This window comes from Colobus angolensis, unplaced genomic scaffold (genome assembly GCF_000951035.1).
Source record: "Colobus angolensis palliatus isolate OR3802 unplaced genomic scaffold, Cang.pa_1.0 Scaffold121, whole genome shotgun sequence".
NCBI classification, from domain to species: domain Eukaryota; kingdom Metazoa; phylum Chordata; class Mammalia; order Primates; family Cercopithecidae; genus Colobus; species Colobus angolensis.
Window position 1 is genome coordinate 8,428,219 of NW_012113253.1, and position 20,725 is coordinate 8,448,943.

A 20,725-nucleotide genomic window follows, 5' to 3' on the forward strand; every position below is an offset into this window, starting at 1 on the left:
CACTCTTGTTGAAAAAGATAAACTATCACTGTACAACGTGGGATGACAAAACCATGTTTTCCAGAACTAGGACAAAGCGGAAAAAAAAATGTTCAAATCTGAATTCATATTATGAATGAAGGAAGGTAAAGTTTCTGTATTCTGAGCTGCTGTTAACAGTTTAATAGTTGGTTATTCTTTAAAACATGATATTAACAACAAATTAAAGGAAAAAAGGGTAATTTTGTCAGCTTAAAAAAAAGCATATACATTTTCAAAGATACAGTAGATTGGTACTACTTAGGGGCTACTTGATCTGTTTCAGAGTTTTACTGACATTACAATCACTTTTTACTGCTAGGCCTTTGAAGCTAACCTCAGTAGCTTTCCTATAACCTTCTTCAATGATAAAATGGGTCAGTCTCTTAATAATCCTAATTATAATGAAAATGAGCTTTTTCTGTTTTGACTTTTTTTCTGTTTAATACTATGTATTTTTAAAATCTGGGTAATATTGTATATTTTTTTAAAAGTATTTTTGGTTATTGGTTGTGGCAAACTGAATTTGCTTTTTAATACTTAGGAATCCACAGCTTTTATTGAAATAGCTCTTTAAATAAAAACAACTGCTATATCTTGGCGTACAGTGTAGTACGCTTTTAAAAAACTTCTAAATATTCACAGTTTTTCTTTAGTTTCATGATTGTTTTACTCTCTGTGTTTTAATGGTCTCTGAATGTCAGTTTTATAGGGATGTTCTTGCCATAGAGTCCATCTATTCAATTTTCAGTCTATTTGAAATGTGTTATTAAAGTATTATTTATTTTAGGCTTTATTGATTGGATTGCTTTCAAGAATAGCATTTACATACAGTGTATTATATTCAACATATGGTTATTTAGTATCGCTGTCATATGTGAAGTGCGCATATAAATTCTGCTTTGGAATTTGTATTTCTTGACCTTATCATGTGATCCTTATGAAATTTGGCACATATGAACCTTATGTGATTTCAAAGAAAATGCTGAAAGCACTTGATCATGATGTTAGATCTATGTGGCCAAGATCAAACACTAAGCTAGTGCACTCTTCTCTTTTTATATCATCAGTGATTTTTAAAGCAGTGAGAATTTTAAAGCAGTGAGAATATGCATAGTAGATCCATTGCATAGTAACACTGTGCTATTCTCTCTTTTGTATATATAATGGTCAAGTCTGGTGAAAGGATGATTAAAAAGTCTGTTGCTGGTAGGATCTAGAATCAGTTTGTAGGAGCTATGTAACCTGCTAGGACCTGTGCATCCATTTTGGGTCCCACCACTGCAGCTATCATCAAAAGTGGTTATTATCAGGTAAGTAGTACCATATAGATCTAAACAAGGAGACATAATTCATCATTTTGAAGAGAACACAATGTGCAGGTAAAACAATGATCTAACAGAAAACACAGATCTTAAGTGATATAAATAACACAATAGTGAACAGAGATGATTAAACTGATGTAGAAATATTAATATGATGTATAAAAACTGGCAAGTAAGACTTAGGATAAGTAAAACAAGTTACAGTAACTGCATATTCAAACTTACATGGTGCTGAGAATTGTTATCCTTGTGGCATATTTAATCAACTTTCTACATTTTTCCAGAAATAAAGATTCCAAGCAGCAAAATAATGCATACTGAGGGAATGTGCATTAACTATCCTATTGTATATCAACAATAATAACAATAAGACACCAAAACTAAAAAACATAAGGCTGACATATATGACCACACAAAACTTTTGTCAAAGAACACCAAGAACAGAGTAAAAAGTCAAATGACAAAAAGATGAAGTTGTAACATAGGTGACAGTAAAAGAAAAGGGATACCATTAATATATAAAGAGTTCACATATTCAATGTAGGTACCAACAGAAAAACCAGTGGATAGAATAAGCAATAAATGAAAATTACTAAACAAAACAGTAAACAAAATCAAATGGCATACAAACATTTAAAAAATACAAACATTAAAAGATACTAAATCTTAATAATTAAAGAAACAAATATTTTCAAATAAGGTAGAAATTTTCACCTATCAGACAGGCTAAGACTAAAAAAACTGACAATGGGTCTGTAATCCTAGCACTTTGGAAGGTCGAGGTGAGCAGATTGCTTGAACCCAGGAGTTTGAGATCAGCCTGGGTGACGTGGTGAAACCCCAGCTCTACAACAAAATACAAAAAAATTTAGCTGGGAGTGGTGGTCCATGCCCATGCCTGTAGTCCCCGTAGTAGCAGCTACTTGAGAGGATAAAGCGGAAGGATCACCAGAGCCTGGGAGGTTGAGGCTGCAGTGAGCTGTGACTGTGCCACTGCACTCCAGTCTGAGTGACAGAGTGTGATCCTGTCTCAAATAAAAACAAAAACAAAAACAACAACAAGAACAACAAAAAAAAACACCCGATAATGCCTGTATTGGTAGTTTGTGATGAAAGGTCCACTCTCATTAATTCCTTTCTGGAGAGTATTTTATAATACATAACAGATTTTAAATGTGGGTATCACTTGACCTAGGAAATTAATGTGTAGGAATTTAATCCAAATAAGAAGTGTGTAAATAAACATACTGGAGAATTACCATAGGAAAAATAGAAAACAACCTACATATCCAGCAACAGATTAATGTTTAAATAAATAAATAAATAATCTGTATAATTATTTAAGAGAATCAAGAAGATCTATATGGTTGACATAGATAGTTATTTTATATTGTTAATAGGGGGAAAAAAGCAAGCAGGTTAAGCATTTTCATTCATTGGCCATTCAGGATTTCTCATCTACAAAGAATTTATGTACACATTTTTCTCTTGAGTTCTTTTTCTTACTGATTTGTAGGAGCTCCTTATATATTTTGAGTATTAGTGTTTTGTTTGCCTTATTTAGCAAAGCCTTCCTCATGTGAAGAGGCAGTCATTTAACTGTATTCTGATGCTTTTTGCATGCATACTTTTTAAACACATATGGTAAAAAAATCTGTTAACTTTTACTTTATGAATTTATTCCTAGGTAATTATATATGTTCCTGGTTTCTTAAAGCATTTTTAAGCTTTTGTTTTTACCTTTAGCTGTTGAATCTTCTTGGAGAGCACTGCCGTATGAAAAATAGGAAAACTCTGCTCAGCTTCACTCTTAATCGGGGGTATACAAATTAAAACAAGAAATACAATTTTTCATCCGTCAGATTAGCATAAATGTAAAAAATTGATAATATCTTATATTGGGGGAGAAGGAGAAGAAACAAATTCTCCCATGGATGGTTGATAAGGGTATACATGCAGTATTTTTGCATGAGCAGAGGAGAAGCCTGACAATGAATGTTTATCAAAATTATAAATGTACATGTCCTTGGAATCAGAAAGGCCATCTGTAGGACTGTACCTTAAATGAACACTTAAGAATATATAAGTAAGTGTCCAAAGAAGTTGACTGCAACATCATTTGAAATATTAACAATTTGGGAAATGTTAAACTAAATATCTATCTATAGATAAATATAAAATAAATTATGAATGCACTATAAATACTGCATAGAATACTATGCTGCTGATGAAGAGAATGGTGTGACTCTCATACACTGAAAGAGAAGAGCTTAAAAATGTATTGATCAGTGAATAAAGAAATAAGACACAGATTTAGTAAATTCAAATGTAAAAAAATCTATCTGCATACATACACACATACGCACGTTTTTAAAGTACTGTTGAATGATCATCTCTAGGATGATCCTAAACATATGCTGACATATAAATTATTCAGGACTTAAAGACAAAATAGCACTATTTACCAAGCATTTATAAAAATTAAAGGGAAAAAGAAAAACTTCAGTGGGTATTTGATGCCCTTCTCTCAAGGTATAAACTGGGGGAATAGCAAAGTCTGATAATGTAGATAAGAGTTTTCCAAGTAAGTGAAGTGGGTTTTGTGCAGTTGCCTCTCTTTTGGCACAAGTTAGAGGACCTGACCATCTGGCACCAAACTTAGGAGTCTACCCTGGACAATTACAGGGGAGATGACTTAATAGGAAACATAATAAATCAACTGGTAATAGCAGAAAGCACAACAGAAATTAGAAATTAAAGCAACTGTAAAAGTCTAGGAAATCCATCCAAGGAATCCAAAATGACTATTTCCCAATAAAATATTAGTATACCTGGTTTTTAAAGTATGCCTGAATTTACAGGGTTGATAAAACAGAATAACCGAAATTAGGAACATCCAGAAAAATACAGGTTGCATGGTTAATGAAAATTGAATTCAGGACAGGTCTGGTGGTTCCTTTCCCGGTTTTTGCTAAACTCTCTACTTCGGATATGCCCGTAGTCATTAACATCGATAGAGGGAAGTATGCTTTTGTTTATCATTTGAATCATACAAAACATGACTCAGTGCAGCCAGCTCAAAATGAAACTCTGAAAGCAGCTGTAGTAGCAGAAAGGTGTGTCAGAATTCCAGAGAAACAGCTTAAGTTCGAAAGTCACCCTTTAGTCCCTTATGGTCTAATGGCTAGAAGATGAGGGGCATGACTCCTAGTCTTCCTGTCCTGTCCTCAATTTAACTTCTCCTTAATTCCATCATCAGGTCTAGAATATAGGATTCATATTACACATTCTTCAGGGTCAACACACTGGGGAATGTACCAGATAAACTAAGATTAAAGGAGCCTAAGAATATAATGTACATGAAATGACAAACAGATAACTATTTCATATTGGAAGCTTTCAGACCTCTTCTGGATTTATTCAAGTCATAGGAATCTCTCAAAAATAATAAACTCCTGCTGATGTTGATGAGTACATTTACACTGCTGTCCCTAAGCCAAAGAAACAGGAGAAAGTCTTATCTTATGAGGAGTAACAGAAGGTAGGAATATGTCAGAATAAATGACAAACATAAATTTATTCTGTTTATAAATTTGGTTCCCACAGCCATAAATTTGGTTCAGAGTGAGTTCGATCTCACTTTAATAAGGCATTTGTATTGACAAAGCTGTAATAATTGTTTTTCTTCTGGGTTGACCAGGTCTTAAAGAAAAACAAAACCAAAAAATCCTAATCCTCTGCCCCACATCTCACCATATTATGTCATAAGGAATACCTAAAGATTCAGAAAGCCCCAATTCAGTTCCCAGATGAATCAAGACTTTCATGAAGACTCGATTAAGACTGTATTCTTTGTGTTTGTAGATTTGCTCTTCTTCAGAAAAAAACCTTCATTTCACTTGTTTGTCAGGGCTTCCAGTAAATCTGATAAAAGTGGTCTTTTGAAGTGCTGCTCACTATTTCTTTTAACCCTTAGCAAACATTCACAGAGTTACGCATGTCTTTGGTTACCACTTGAATTGTGTAAACTACAACATGATTCAGTGCAGCCAACTCAAAATGAAACTCTGAAATTGAACCCACTTCTTTTCTTCTTCTTCTTTTTAACCTTTTATGCTTAGAATCCAATAGTACCTGAAAGCAGGTAGGCGACAGTACAGTGAGGAAAAGCATCTGACAAGGCCAGCTGGGGCAGAGGATGGGAAGGATGGAGACACCTTGGTTTGGAAGCCTAGGAAGCAGGCAAAGACTGGCTGTCACTTCAAATCACTAACCGGGCCCACTGATTCCATCAATTCCAACCCACCTCCTCAGGACTCCCTATGCCTTCCCACCAGTGAAATGCGAAATAGCAGCAACTGCCACAGCCAAGAGAGCGCTTAACACGACAGCAGTTTATGGACACAAAGAAGAAGACAAGGGAGAATAAAGAAGAAAATGATGTTGATCTAAAAGTCTCACTCTACTCCTCTATTATAATAGACATTTTACTTTGAAATAAACAGATTTTTATGATACTTCGCTTTTTAAGATTCAGTGCTCTTTATTCATATTGTAAAAAGTAGCAAAACTTTGTCTCTGGTGGATAACACTTAGAAGTATCTAATGTATTGGACTTCATTATGTATTCAGTATTGTATCGAGGAAGTAAATAATCTGCAAGCCGAAACAGACTGCTTTCCATTTTCTAAACTAGAAGTTAGAGTGCTGATTCCTTTTCCAAAGGTGTCTGGGTGTATCAACCTTTATACAAAGAAGGGACTGAAATGAGACTTTAAAATAATTTGCAAGTAAACACCAGAACTTCTATTTCAGGCCGGGTGCAGTGGCTCATGCCTGTAATCCCAGCACTTTGGGGGGCCGAGGCGGGTGGATCATAAGGTCAGGAGGCTAACACGGTGAAACCCCATCTCTACTGAAAGTATTAAAAAAAAAATTAGCCGGTGTGGAGGTGGGCACCTGTAGTCCCAGCTACTTGGCAGGCTGAGTCAGGAGAATGGCGTGAACCCGGCAGGCGGAGGCTGCAGTGAGCCAAGATCGTGCCACTGCACTCCAGCCTGGGTGACAGAGCCAGACTCGGTCTCAAAACAAACAAACAAACAGACAGAACTTCTATTTCAAAGAGCTTTCTGTTTTAAGGGCGATCAAGCAGCTAGCCAGTAGGGTAGGAGGGAACACCTAAAGAGGAGTTAGGGTTGCAGGTGAGTGCTTAGAGATTCCTTATTCTCCCTTCCTGTGTCTCAATTTATTGAGACAAGTTGTTTCTAGAGAGCTTTTTTTTTCCCCCTGGCTTTATCCTTTTATCCCCAGCCAAGAACAAATAAAGGTGTTTCTTAATAGAACTTACAGAAAGAATTTAAAGGACAACATTTTGGAAAGTCCTATTATACTACATTTATTTGTGTCTATCTATGAAACTGATGTTATTAAAGCTCCCAAGCAGCCTCTGTCAGAGGCCAAAGTTGTGACTGGTTTTGGCTATGCTCATGGCTTCAAGTGTAATCCCCTGCAATAAGAGGTCATTATTAGAACAGTCACCTCTTGACCACTGGACATATAAAAGGCAAGCTACAAGCTTATTGCGTTTCATACATTTTTCTATATTTACTTTGAGAAAATATATTTTCTATATTTACTTTTTGATCTATAGTTTAAATGGCTAATTTTTTCTTTTTCTTATGTAGCCACAAAAGCAAAACTAGTCCATGAAGCCCCTATAAAGCCTGCAAGTTAAATTGTGAAGGAACCTAGATCCATTAAACATCATAATAATTCAATGTGAGGATAGCAAAAATCAACCAAGAAACCAGTTCCAAATTGCTCTGGATGCAAGGTAAGTGCCACCATCTCCCTGTGGATATCCAGGCATTTGGCTAATTCTATAACCACTGTTTCACATGCTCTACGATTCTGCATCTACACTGCACCTCATAAGATGTGATGGGAAAGGCAAGAGATTTCCTGGTTTGAAACCCCAGGTCTGCAGCCCGTAGGAACAGGAAAAGGAAGGGATTAAATTGGTTGCTGAAATGTTTGACCATCAATGTTCACTGGCTCTTACTTTTAGAACCAAGTCTTTCATATCTTGCTAGAAGGCAGTGTATTCTTTATACTTAATGATGCTAACCAGCAGATAATATGTGAAATATCAATTCAATGAATTTCTTTTAATTCATATTCTGTACTGCTCTGTGTTGTCCTTGATCTCTTTCTTATTAATATTTGGTGTTTCATATTAAATTCTAATGTGGGTTTCAGGTATTTTACAGGCCAACATTTGATTAAAATTCAGCACAAGTAAGCAAGCACAAGGTGCTATTCAGTGAAAAAAAAAATGCAGTCACATGTCCAAGTCACATATCCAACTTAATCCCAACTGTAAACCTCTCTTCTGCTCTAAGCAAAGTTGGGTTTTGTAACATTAAAGCTAATCACTGCCTTTAAATGATTCCCCCCATTTTCATTTGTTTTAAGTAAATGTTGATGATTACAATGGGAGTCACAAAGGCCAGGGCACTAATCTTTTCCTTATGTTTAAAATGAAAGTTTCCCTTTTAATAGTAATAATCACTGAAGTCCCAACTTATGTTTGAATGATGTTTCATATTTCCATGTAATTTCATAAATATCATCTCACTTGAAACTCAGATTTAACCAATAATTGACTAAGAGCAGGTATTATTAAACCATTTTAGAGATTAGAAAACTAAAGCACCAAGAAATTTAGCTATTTGCATCAAATAGCTCTGGCATTAGAACCAAGGCTAAAAGTCAAGATTTCTGATTTCTGTTCTAATACCTTTCCTCATATAATATTATTTCCCTCAGCTGGTTGTGTCATTTCTTATTTAACCTTCTCATCACCTTTCTCTCTGAGTGATACACTAGAATGCCTCTCATTTAAGAGATCTACTAACTTGCTAATTCCTGTCAAAGTAATACTTTTATTTCATATTATTAGCCAGCAAGCAATATTCCCAGCAGCTAAATTTCCAGATAAATGTTCAGAGTGTGATCATTATGACATTAAAGTCACAGGTTAATTCTAAGCCTTTCCAGGCATATTAACAAAACCTTTAATTCTAAAGAGGCACATAATTCAATCTTTTTCTTAAAGTCACAACAACTAAATGAAATCAAGATATGATTTATGAGGTGTAAGAAGCCATTTTATGATTTTTCAACTGTTCGTTTACTCAAATGTCTTTGGCACATTTCTACAGTCCTATTCATGAAAGGATAAAAAAAAAAACCCTCAATTACTGTAACTGAAAATTTTCAAACCACAATAGCTAGAATTACATAGAAATGATGTGCATTTTTTTGTCATTTACAACCACTACTTTAAAAAAAACACTTAAAGATATTAACAATGATGACAAAAGCAACAATATTTATTAATAGTCATTGAGCCTTGTGCCATACACTTAGCTAAGAACTTCGCATACATTTTTTAATCCCAATAGCAACCCTAGGAGGCTGCTACCAGTATTAATCTCATATCATACATAAGGAAACTGAGGCATAAAGAGGTTAAATAACTTGCCTAAGGTCACACAGCTGTAAGGAGTAGAATCAGGATTAAAATTTAGTACTGAGAGGCCTAATCCTGAGCTCTCATAGGACTCCATATTTCAAGTCTGACTCTTCATTGGACCTTTGGCATTTATAAAACTTCAAAATGCAGAAACTGTTCCATATTAGATAACCTATCTTAAACATTACAGTATCTTACATAGAAGTGTGTTATGACCTACTTTTTCAGTGTGATACATTCCAATAAACTTTAACTTCTGTATTTTAGTCTAGTTGCTGTTTGAAAAGTTACAATCAGGTAAATAAGTTGCAAGATGGCAGAAGTAACTGTTTTTAGTTGGTTTCTTTGTTAGGTCCTAGCACACATTAATGGGTAACAAGATATTGCACTAAGGAGTTAGTTAAATTCCCTCAGAGTTGTTCAGCCCCTTCACAATTGACCAGATGGCACAGTCATTTCTTCAAAAACAAACAAAAAAGCCCCAAACAAACAAGAAGAAAAATGACTTTTTGAGGCTGCCTTGGGCTGCATAGTCAAGATATGAGGCAATTTCAAATCTGGACTCCATTACCTTAAACAAAACAAATACCAATTTTTAAATATTTATAAACACAACTAATACGATTATGTTAAAAACAACTACATACATCTTTATTTAAATGAGAACTGCCAATAATACAGCTGCTATGTATAAAGGTGCTGGCAGAAAATCTCGTTTCTGTTAGAGGTTGCTCCAGGTGGGAAGGGCATGGAAAAGCCCATTGCCACATTAGTCTAATATTTTTCAAAAGAAGTTAACTCAAAGACTTATTATCTACTTGGAAAATCATTTGAAGTAGATTATTAATATTAATATTCATAAAAATTCAAGTTGATAATTTAGTCTTTAAATAATCTGTTTTTAAATTAAGGATGAAAAGCATATTGCTATGTATAGCTTAAAGATTTAGTCAGCATAATTTAGGATCAGTCAATTATGTAGAATGTGAATTATATCCTATTAATAGGGCTTTCAAAATTATAAGTAATTGTCATAATTTTACTTTTGCTTTAGCTTTGTAAAACAGATGTAGATATAGGTATAGATTCCACTTATTTATCCTGAGAAGTATCTCAAATAGTTTTTTAAATATATATGTTTAAAGTCATCTCTTGTTCACAGAGGACTGGTTCCAAGACCTCCTGTGGATACTACACTCTACAGATACCCCAGTCCCTGATATAAAATGACCTGGTATTTGCATTATAGCCTATTTATATCCTACTACATACTTTAAATTATCTCTAGAATACTTACAATACCTAATACAATATAAGTGCTATGTAAATAGCTGTTATGCTGTATTGTTTAGAGGATAGTAAGAAAAAGGCTGTACATGTCCTGTAAATATGCAATTTTGTTTGGAATACTTTTGATCTATGGTTGGCTGAATTCACAGATGTGGAACCCATGACTACTGAGGGCCAGTTTTATACAGTAATCCCCTGCTCTTATCCGTGGTTTCAGTTACCTGCAATTACCTATGGTCTGAAAATATATTTTGAGAGAGAAAGAGAGACCACATTCACATAACTTTTATTACAGTATATTGTTGTAATTGTATTATTTTGTTGTCAATCTCTCACTGTGCCAAATGGATAAATTAAACTTCATCATAGTTATGTAATTATAGGAAAAAATAGTATATATAAAGGTCAGTACTATCCACAATGTGAGGCCCCACTGGGGATCTTGGAACATGTTCCCTATGAATAATGGACATTACTACATAGTATACACATATATTTATACACATATATTTTAAAATTATATATATCAGTCACATGTTCTGGGAAAGGCAGGTTGACAAGAAGGGCAATGAATCTCACAGCATTTTCCCCTTCTAACTTGATTTGATAGTACACGAAAGGAAAGCCCTAAGGAATGCAGAGAGAGAACACCATTGCTGCCCTCTGAGTGTGTGCTTATTGGTGACATGGGAAGAATCAAGTTAATGCTGACAAAGCAGTAATTACTGATTAGGATATATGTAGCTGATCTGTGCTTAAGATGTAAAGATATAAAAGTATCACTTTTAGAGGAAATCCCCTATTAAGTTTCCCAGAAAACCAAGTCCTGGCTAATGGACTAGAAAACATTATTATTAGTTTTAAATGGCAGGATTTCTGGTGCCAGCCTAGACTGGAATAACCTCACTGCAGCCTAACTCTCATGCTGCTTACAAATAAGAACCTTGTAAAAGACACAAAAAGCAAATAAATACCTGAGAATTCTGAAAAGTAAATCGGAACAATGCAGACTGGGGAGGAAAGTCCAACTTGTGGCTATAACTTACGTGGTGATGAATTTCCCAGTTGGTGTTGTTGTGTCTTCTTTTATGTTTGACTTGAGAGTGAGCCCTATATTGTGGTGCACAGTGAAGGTAAGGACACATCCAAAGCTCCAACAGAAACATTGTCTGGAAATTAAGGCCTCTGTGGTTTCAAGAGTGTAGGGGAAATCTTGTTGCTTTTTCTTTTCTTTTCTTTTCTTTTTTTTCTCTCTCTCTCCTGGCTTTGCACTGAAGGTGGACCCAATATCCAATGTGGTGTGTGTGTGTGTGTGTGTGTGTGTTGAGGGGAGTGTTACAGTGGTAGCAGTGACACAAGCATTTAAGACTTTAAGCAGCTGTTACAACTGTATTTCATGAGGTAAAGGTAAACACACCTGAAATGAATTGAAATATAAGTTCTTAACAGAGAAATACAAACTACAAAAAAGAACCAAATGGAAATTTTAGAAGTGAAAAATTTAATAGAAATGATCCAATCTGAAGAGTGGGGAAAAAAAAGAAAAAAAATGAGAGTCTTAGAGATTTGTAGGACAATATTAAAAAGCTTAACACTTGAATTCCAAAAGGAGAAGAGAAAGAGATTGGTGCAGAAAGACTATTTGAAGAAATAAGGGCCAAAAGTTCTCAAATTTGGTAGACAAAACCAAAACAATATACCGATAAATTTACAGTCAAGAAGATCAGAGAACCCCACACAGGATAGAATCAAAGAAACCAAGCCCAGACACACAAGAATCAACCTACAGAAAACTAAAGATAAGCAGGTGTCTTGAAAACAGCTAGAGAAAAACAACACATTACAAATACGGAAACAATAATTGGAATGAACATGGATTCCTCATCAGAAACCACAGGGGATAGAAGAACATGAAATACTATCTCTAAAGTGCTAGCAGAAATGTCAACTCAGAATTTTACATCCAGCAAAAATATCCTTTAGGAATGAGAAAAAAAAAAGATTCTCGCAGATGAAGGAAAACAGTGTTTATTGCTAGCAGCTCTGCTCTAAAAGAAATTCAAAAGGAGGTTCCTAATGCTGAGGAAAAATGTACCAGAGGGAAACTTTGAGCTCTGGGGATAAGGGAATAGCACTGAACATGGAAAATGGCTGGGAATATAAAAGACCACTTTCCCCCTCTTCAGTTCTTTAAAATATGTAAGACTATTGAAACAAAGATCAAAATCTTATCTGGTAGGGTTTTGAATATATAGATGTAATATTTATGACAATTATAACATAAATGGAAGACAGTAAAGGAACCTATGTAGTTGTAAAGCTCTCCTATCTTCCTTTAAGTGATCAAATATTACCTCTAAATAGAGTGTGAATGATTAGACATGCATACTGGAAACCCCAGAGCAACGACTAAAACATATTGCAAAGAAATATAGACAAAAGGCAAATTCATAAATTAAAATATTTAAAAATATTCTGAATTGCATCTAGAGCTGAATATACAACTAATAAAAAAATCAGTAACTTTAAAGATGTATCCAAACAGTTTTTCTTAAACCACATACAACTGATACTAGCTTTTCTAAATAGCTTCTCTGGAAGTTAAATAAAGGTCATAGGCTTTATTTAACTAATTTAAGTGTTTCACAACCCTCCATGGCATGAAGATCTTTATTCTGCTAAACCTTCATAATTAATCATAATAAGTATGGTTATCACATGAAGCTAGGTGCCTGAAGGCAGAAACTGAGTCTTATTACTGGTTTCTCAGAGTCTTGCACATGTCTGACAAGCAGCAGGTGCTCACATTCAGTGAACGAATGAATATTTCCAAAATATGTCTGGTGTATAAATGAAAGCACAATAGGAATAAAAGGTTCTTCTGAAGTAATAAGTCAAGTTGATTGTATAAGACAGGAGGGAAGATGTAATTTTAAAAGCCAGACTGATTAAAGTAGTCACCTTGGTATATTACACTGTATTCCTACAACACTCAAAGGATTTTCAATATTCACTTTTGCGCTCTTCATCATAGTTGCCTGAATATGTCAAATTAAACCAAATGGGTTCATAATTCAATGTCAAAACAATTTCCATCTTTCTAGAATCACCTAGAGCCATGCTTTAACAATGAATAATGCCCAGGATCGAGTGACAATTTTTAAGACACTTAAGAATTTCAGAATAAAAATCTCTTGAGATGACCAGGGTCATCTGTGTAGGTCCCCTGTGTATGAATTTTTTTTGTGATATTCATACAAATTAATAAGATAAATAAATTATTAATTAAATAAAACCTTTGACATATATCTTTTTATATTTATATAAGAACTATGATTTTACCTTTTTTGAAAAAAATATTAAACTTTTTTTTTTTTTTTTTGAGATGGAGTCTTGCTCTCTCACCTAGGCTAGAGTGCAATGGCGTGATCTCGGCTCACTGCAACCTCTGCCTCCTAGATTCAAGTGATTCTTCCACCTCAGCCTCCCGAGTACCTGGTATTACAGGCATTCACCATCATGCCCAGCTAATTTTTATATTTTTGTAGAGACAGGGTTTAACCATGTTGGCCAGGCTGGTCTCGAACTCCTGACCTCAGGTGATCTGCCTGCCTTGGCCTCGCAATGTGCTGGAATTAGAGGCGTGAGCCACCACACCCGGCCATTAAATCTTTTTAAAGAGTAAAACAAAATCCTTTTTCTTTTTCTTCTATATGATTTACATATACAGGAACACGAGCACATATAATAATGGTTTATGAGGTATATAGAAAACAATAAACAATGATAAGCCATATTGTGCTAGGATTTTTTTTTAAATAATCAAATGTTATTGTCCTCTCAAAACAACCCAGAAAACCAGTATCTCTATAACAACCTCATAGGTATTTTTGAAATGTGACAATGGGGCAATTATTGAGATGCGCATTATATTAGGCTATTTTTGCATTACTATAAAAGAATACCTGAGATGGTGATTTACAAAGAAAAAAGATATATTTGGATTATGGTTCTGCAGGCTGTACAAGCATGGCATTAACATCTGCTTGGCTTATGGTCAGGCCTCAGGAAGCTATGATCAGGGCAGAAGGCGAAGGGGAAAGCCAGTGTATCACATGGGGAGAGAGGGAGCAAGGTAGCGGGGAGGTGCCACATTCTTTAAACAACCATATATTTCATGAACTCAGAGCAAGAACTCACTTATCACTAAAAGGATGGTACTAAGCCATTCGTGAGGAATCTGCCCCCATAATCCAAACACCACCCAGCAGGCCTTACCTCCAACACTGAGAGTCATATTTCAAGATGAGATTTGGAGGGGATAAACATCCAAACCAAATCATACAATCATACATATATGCTAAAATGGCTATTGGCTGGTTGACACTTGAGTTACCTTATAGAAAAGAATACATTATTTTGTGTTTGAGACAGGATCTCACTCTGTCATCCAGGCTGCAGTACACTGATGCAATCACGGCTTATTGCAGCCTTGACCACCCAGGCTCAGGTGATCCTCCCACCTCAGCCTCCCCGATAGCTCAGACTACAGATGCATGCCACTGCAACTGGCTAAGTTTTTGTAAATTTTGTAGAGATGGGGTCTCACTATGTTGTCTAGGCTAGTCTTGGACTCCTGAGCTCAAGTGATCCACCCACTTTGGCCTCCCAAAGTGCTGAGATTACAAATGTGAGACAGTATGCCCAGCCAAAAAGAGTTTTAATATCCAGAGGAAAAGTATGAACACTGTGGAAACACATGACATGTTACTTCTTTCACTTTTAACCTATGATGCCTTTAACTTTTCCTGGATGTTTCTTAGAACATTAGCTTCATGGTAGTATCTCTTTAGTTCCTCCAATTTAAAGACATTGCAATGACTCCTTCACTTTATAATGCAGAAATGGAGCTAGCCACCCCCAACTTACTGCTCCCTCTGCTTCCCTCCCCATGAATGTTAGCATTATAGCCATTTCTATTTTTCTCTTTTTTCTTATCCATAAGGTTACTATCTCAGGGCTTCCATAAAACACTGGTTATGGAACAGTGCTTTTCTTCAGGAAAGAAAGTGCTACATAAAGTGTTTCTGGATAACCAAATTGGTAATGGGACTTAGACAATTCATTCAAGTGGACACATATAAAACACATTTCCAGATCAGTTTTTGAAAAATAATTTCATTAACATTTAATAAAACTTATGTATTTAAAACTCGGAATAAAGTAATTAGTGCTCCACTAGAATATCAAAAGAAATCTGCATCTTCAAAACAAGTCAAAATAAATTTCTACCTGATATTGTAGAGCTTTATAGATATCAACTCCCTGAAGCCAAAGCCAAATTACAGAATTCCAAATTACAGAATGATGAAACTTCAGAACTGGAATGGATTTTGTTGATATCTATTATAATCATCACATTTTACAGGTAAGAAAACAGAAAGTCAAAGAAGTAAACTGCCTAAGATCACTTTACTAGTTGATGGCAGGGCCATGAATAAAAATCCCAGGTTTTCTGCCTCCTAGTTAAGTATTCTTTCCACTATACGATATTGACAGCTAAAATAGTACCAGCACACATTTATGAGGGCCTAGGCCTGCTGGCTCAATGCTAAGTACTTTAGAATTATTCATGAATTATCTCTTTTCATTTTCATAAGTGTGTAATGATATAGGTATACATATAAGTGACAGAATTTGAACCCAGGTTTTCCATACCTGAGTACTGCGTAATCACAGCATGGACCCAGTTATCATACAAATTCACCAGTTAAAACTTCAGACAGGAATAATTTGCATGGTAAGTGGGACAATAGAGGCTGACTGCAAGAACCTCCAATTCACATCCTTCTTTTCAGGTGACCTATAGAGGTTGAGAGTCTAGACTCAGGAGTCCAACACTTCTTAGCTTTGAATTGTAGCTCTGTTTACTGCTAGGTCTGTGACCTTGGGGAAGTTACTTAACTTCTCTAAGGCTTAGTTTCCTAATCTCTAAGAATAGAACATTTCCCATAGAGTTGTCATTAGGATGAAATATGATAATGCATTAAAGCAGTTAGTACAATGCCTGGCACAGGGAGATCACTCAATAAATGCTAGCTGAATTTCATTTTTAGCCATTGTATTTTAATTACTTGCCTCCCTTTGGGTCTTGAAAAAAACTTCCCTAGATCACTAAGTTCACTTTTAAGAAATATTATCATGCATATTGATAACTTTTGATTATTACTAACCAAGAGTCATACTATTGAGATAATATAAATGTCCAAGTAGATGCATTCTGTGTAGGGAAAGGCATCCATGAGAATATTATGCAGAAAATGCTCCTTAGAAGGTATGTGAGTCTTCTTCCTCCTACATTTACCCCCAACCCCTATACTAAATCTGGCCCATGACCACCACTCTAGCTTCATGTACCAAAATTGGGTTCCATGTCAGTTTACATACAAGGCTTTTTCCCCCCTTTAAGCAAGAAGTGCTCTATTATTTTAACCTAGGAATTGATTATAATCCAAAAGTCTATCTTTGGTATGAGCTCTTATAACTTTGCTGAATACAGACTTAGATGAAAACATATAAACACATGATTTGGGAGTATATCAATAAAACAGATTTAAGCCAGTCTGCTCTTACAATTTTGGAAAGTGGAAACAAGTCCATCATTGGCAGTTCTTTTCTATTACTGTGGACTCTGGCTTGCCTCAGTTTAACAGTTTCAAAGGTTGAGGTTATATACAGAGTATCCTTAGGTTGGGCTGGAAGTAAGCAAAATGAGGCTTCTGTGATCTCTGCATATCTATAAATTTAGGAAGAGGTCATAGCTGTTCCTCTCAGCCCCTTTCCCCCTCCTACTTTCCTCTGCCTCTCCCAATGTTTTTAGCACAGGTCACCCACCTATACAGCGACTGTAGCTGAGTGAACTTAATGAAGGGCTGAGAATTAAGAATTCATCTCCTAATCCTGCACTTAAATTTTGGCTAATGCCAAGCAGACTTGCAAGCAGGTATCAGGTATACAGGCATGAGTTCTTGAATCACATAACATGTCCCACTATACCAGCATCTCCCACATTTTCAGTGCCCCTGAAGTACCTTTTATATCACAGGCACCCAGTAAATGAGAACATGTTTGAGAAAGACAGGCAGTTGTTGCTGGTAAGGGTTTAACAAATAGCTCTTGGAGTAGGAGAGCTGATATGATTGAATTTGCAAGCATCTGTGGCATAAATACTTTCACCATGGCCAATTTAAGCTACTAGTGGTTTAACAACTGTCTTGCAAAGTTCTTGAGTCTAACAATCAGCTCTTTTGACCCATTATGAGCTGCACAGGAGAAAGGGACAGCAAGCAGCCCAGGGGTAACCCTAGGTTACTCCTCAGCAACTGGCTAGTTATCCCTTTCTTAAAGCAGGGGACTTGCACTAAACACTGGCCTAGAGCTCCTTTGATGCTATTTCCTCAGGATGAATCTTGATTCCCACACCTGCCATCTACCTTCCAGGATCCTGCCGTGCAAAACAGTCCTTCTTAATGGCAAGAATGAACATACCTGAATTCCAGATTAGATTCATTGTCCAAATGCCTCACTGCTGGCTTCCACCTAGTGGATGGGACCAGCTGAAAGCAATAAAATGCCTGAACTATACCTGAGCTTGCTAGAGGGCCTCTTTGAATACTGAATCTTAGGTGACCCAGTCACCCTCTCCAGTTTTCTTTTGGCCAAATCTCCAAATCTAGATTAACTGAGGGAAAAGGTATATTGTCACCTTGCTTAACTCCACTGGCCCTTGTTACTTAATAGCTTGTATGTCTTACATCTGAACCCTGCTCACTTTCCTAGTCTCAACAGGCAAAAAGCTTCAGAAGTTTCATATAATTATTATAATTAGAATAAGGAAGGGATGGGTTGGGCAGCAAGAGCGAATTAGCCAACATCAATATACTTTCTGTAGATGTACAAAAATCTTTAAATAATCTTTATTAATAAACCTTCTCAATTACATTTAATATGACGCTATTGCATCAAGATGATTACATCAAAAGAATACCAAAAACAAACTTCATCTTCTAAGGCTTTTCTTTTTTAATCTGAATAGAAGCATTAACATGGAAAGTATACCTATGGGCCATTAATATGAAACCGAGCTATGCTTTCCAAACACTGGAAATTGTTAAGCATCTCTATAGTCAAGAGAATCCCTGTTTCATTCAGTTCCTGGAAAAAAAAATGATATTCAGAGGCATAGTAAGAACACTAAGGCTAAACCTCAATACATTTCAAATATTTAAACAGGATTCACCTGTGGAACATGAACTTTACATATTCTGTAGAGAAAAGAAGTTTTGTCTGTCAGCTGTTTCTGTTTAATCAATCTGGAAACTATGGGAGTACAACTTATTAGATAGTAATAATTAGCACTTCAGTAAGTTTGAAGGTTCTTACCTGTACATTTGTAATCAGAGGCCACCCCTTTAAGCACAGCATCAAAAATGGATACTTCCACTCGCTGCTTTCTGTGGTGACAACTCACAAGCAAGGAAGGCTGGGACACAATAAAGTACAGAAAAGGTTCTAGCTGTAAGTCACCAGTTCCTCTTCGACCAGGCTGCCGAACAATAGTTATACCAAGTGCTTGTCTAGCAGATGACCTTGTGGATGCATGAATACTTTCAAGAGAGAGGACCCCTATTTTTTTCCCTGAAGGAAAAGAAATGCTGCTCCTTAAGAGATCTTCTGCTGTCACCGTGGAAATACATGCCTGGTTGGGCTTAGCAACATCTGAATCAACTTCTGGGAGATTTAATGAACTCTTGTCTTTTTTTTCATTATCCTTCTGTTCTTGTGATTTCGATTTGGATAAGGCCATACAGGAATAGGTCATTAGTGAGATTCTACTTGCAGTGATAAATATGTCAAAGGGAATAAAATTTAGATTTTTTACAATTGATGACTGGCGTGAGGGACGGGCAATGCGATGCTGGCTGGCACCACTGTGCTGTTCTATTTGCACTATTCTGATTTTAACACTGTCACTGCCAATTCCACTATCCTGAGCACCACTGTACCGAGATGAGGTTTCAGCCATGCCTCCATCAAATGTATCCACTTTTTTCTGTTCTTGTTTAGAGATCTGTAAGAAAAAAGTAATAAAACATTTCAAACTAGTTACATGCCAATTGTCATATAAACAATGTTATATAAACATGTTGTCAAAAAGAAAATTTTAAAAATGAGTCTAGCATAACTTAAAACAGTAATCAGAAAAACAGAATAGGTGCCCATTTCCTACACCAGACCCCCAAAATCACCTTAAAATGCCAAGGAAATACTTGAAAAAAGCATCTAATGTTAATTTCCATCACTAAAATACATTTTTGAATGTTAGATCTTCTTTCTTTGGATTACTACAGAACAGCATATATCTTTTAAAATGCCTCTTTAAAGAATTATTTTAATACATATTTTTATAGTGATTTCCCAAGCAATACAATAAACTGTCTCCAAAATCATGATTACTGGTGGTTGAAATTATATTTTATGTAGAAGTAGTTTACACTATATTCCTTACCTTTCTTATAAAACTGATTTATAGGTTTTTAGGCAGTAAGAAAGGGAAAAATCAGTAGTCCTGAATTATGAAGGACAAAGAAAAGTACACTAAAATAAATGCATGCCATTTCAAAAGATGTTTATTTTCTCCTACTACAATAGGACTTAAAACAAGGACAAATACAAGTGATAAAGTAAAATCAAGTCAGCAATTAAGTAATTAAAACCTTGAGGGTAGATTTTTCCTTTGTGCAATAAAGGCTACTAGTTCTCAAAATTTTCCACCAATGAGTCCCTAAGTAGAGAACAAAGAGCAACTTGGTGGCAGCAGCAGTTATAATCACTTGGCTCCAAGACCATCAGTTCCTCTTTCTTAGACTGCCTGACCATCAGTCTGCAACTTGCTATTCTGCACCTAGATATTTTACTTGCTTTTTCAACAGAATTATTAAGGTAACCATAAAAAGATCCATAAGAATAAAAAAAACTACCTCACCCCATCTTATCACCAAACACAACCAATAGTAATATTTCATGGCTCTTCCTTTCAGTCTTTTTTACCTACCTATGCACAGGTTCCCTTCAACTGTATCCCTTTGTGGTTATAATGATACCATAGGGACAAACTGATAACTCAAATTTTGACATGCTAATGTACTCTTCATAAATTCAATTTTTAAAAGCTGCATAATACTTCATTTAGTGTTAGGAACAATTTGTTCTACCATTCACATATAACTGTATATTCAAGCTTTCAATTAGTGCTGACAAATACCTAGCAATATTTTCTCAGGACAGACAGGCTCCTAGAAGTGAAATTATTAGGTCAGGTACAGTGATTCACACTTGTAATACTAGCACTTTCGGAGGCTGAGGTGGGAAGACTGCTTGAGTCTAGGGGTTCAAGACCAGCCTGGGCAACATGATAAAACCCTATTGCTACAAAAACATATGAAGAATTAGCTAGGCCTGATGGTGTGCCCCTGTGGTCCCAGCTACTTGGGAA

General features: G+C 35.7%; 1 protein-coding gene across 1 annotated transcript in view; it reads right to left on the reverse strand.

Moving 5' to 3' along the window:
• VPS13B (vacuolar protein sorting 13 homolog B (yeast)) overlaps positions 1-20,725 on the reverse strand; it is an 873,819-nt gene that overhangs the window by 219,275 nt on the left and 633,819 nt on the right. Inside the window, exon 34 of the mRNA XM_011931782.1 lies at positions 18,613-19,300. Coding sequence (XP_011787172.1) covers positions 18,613-19,300 — 688 coding nt within the window. The remainder of the gene's footprint in view (positions 1-18,612; positions 19,301-20,725) is intronic.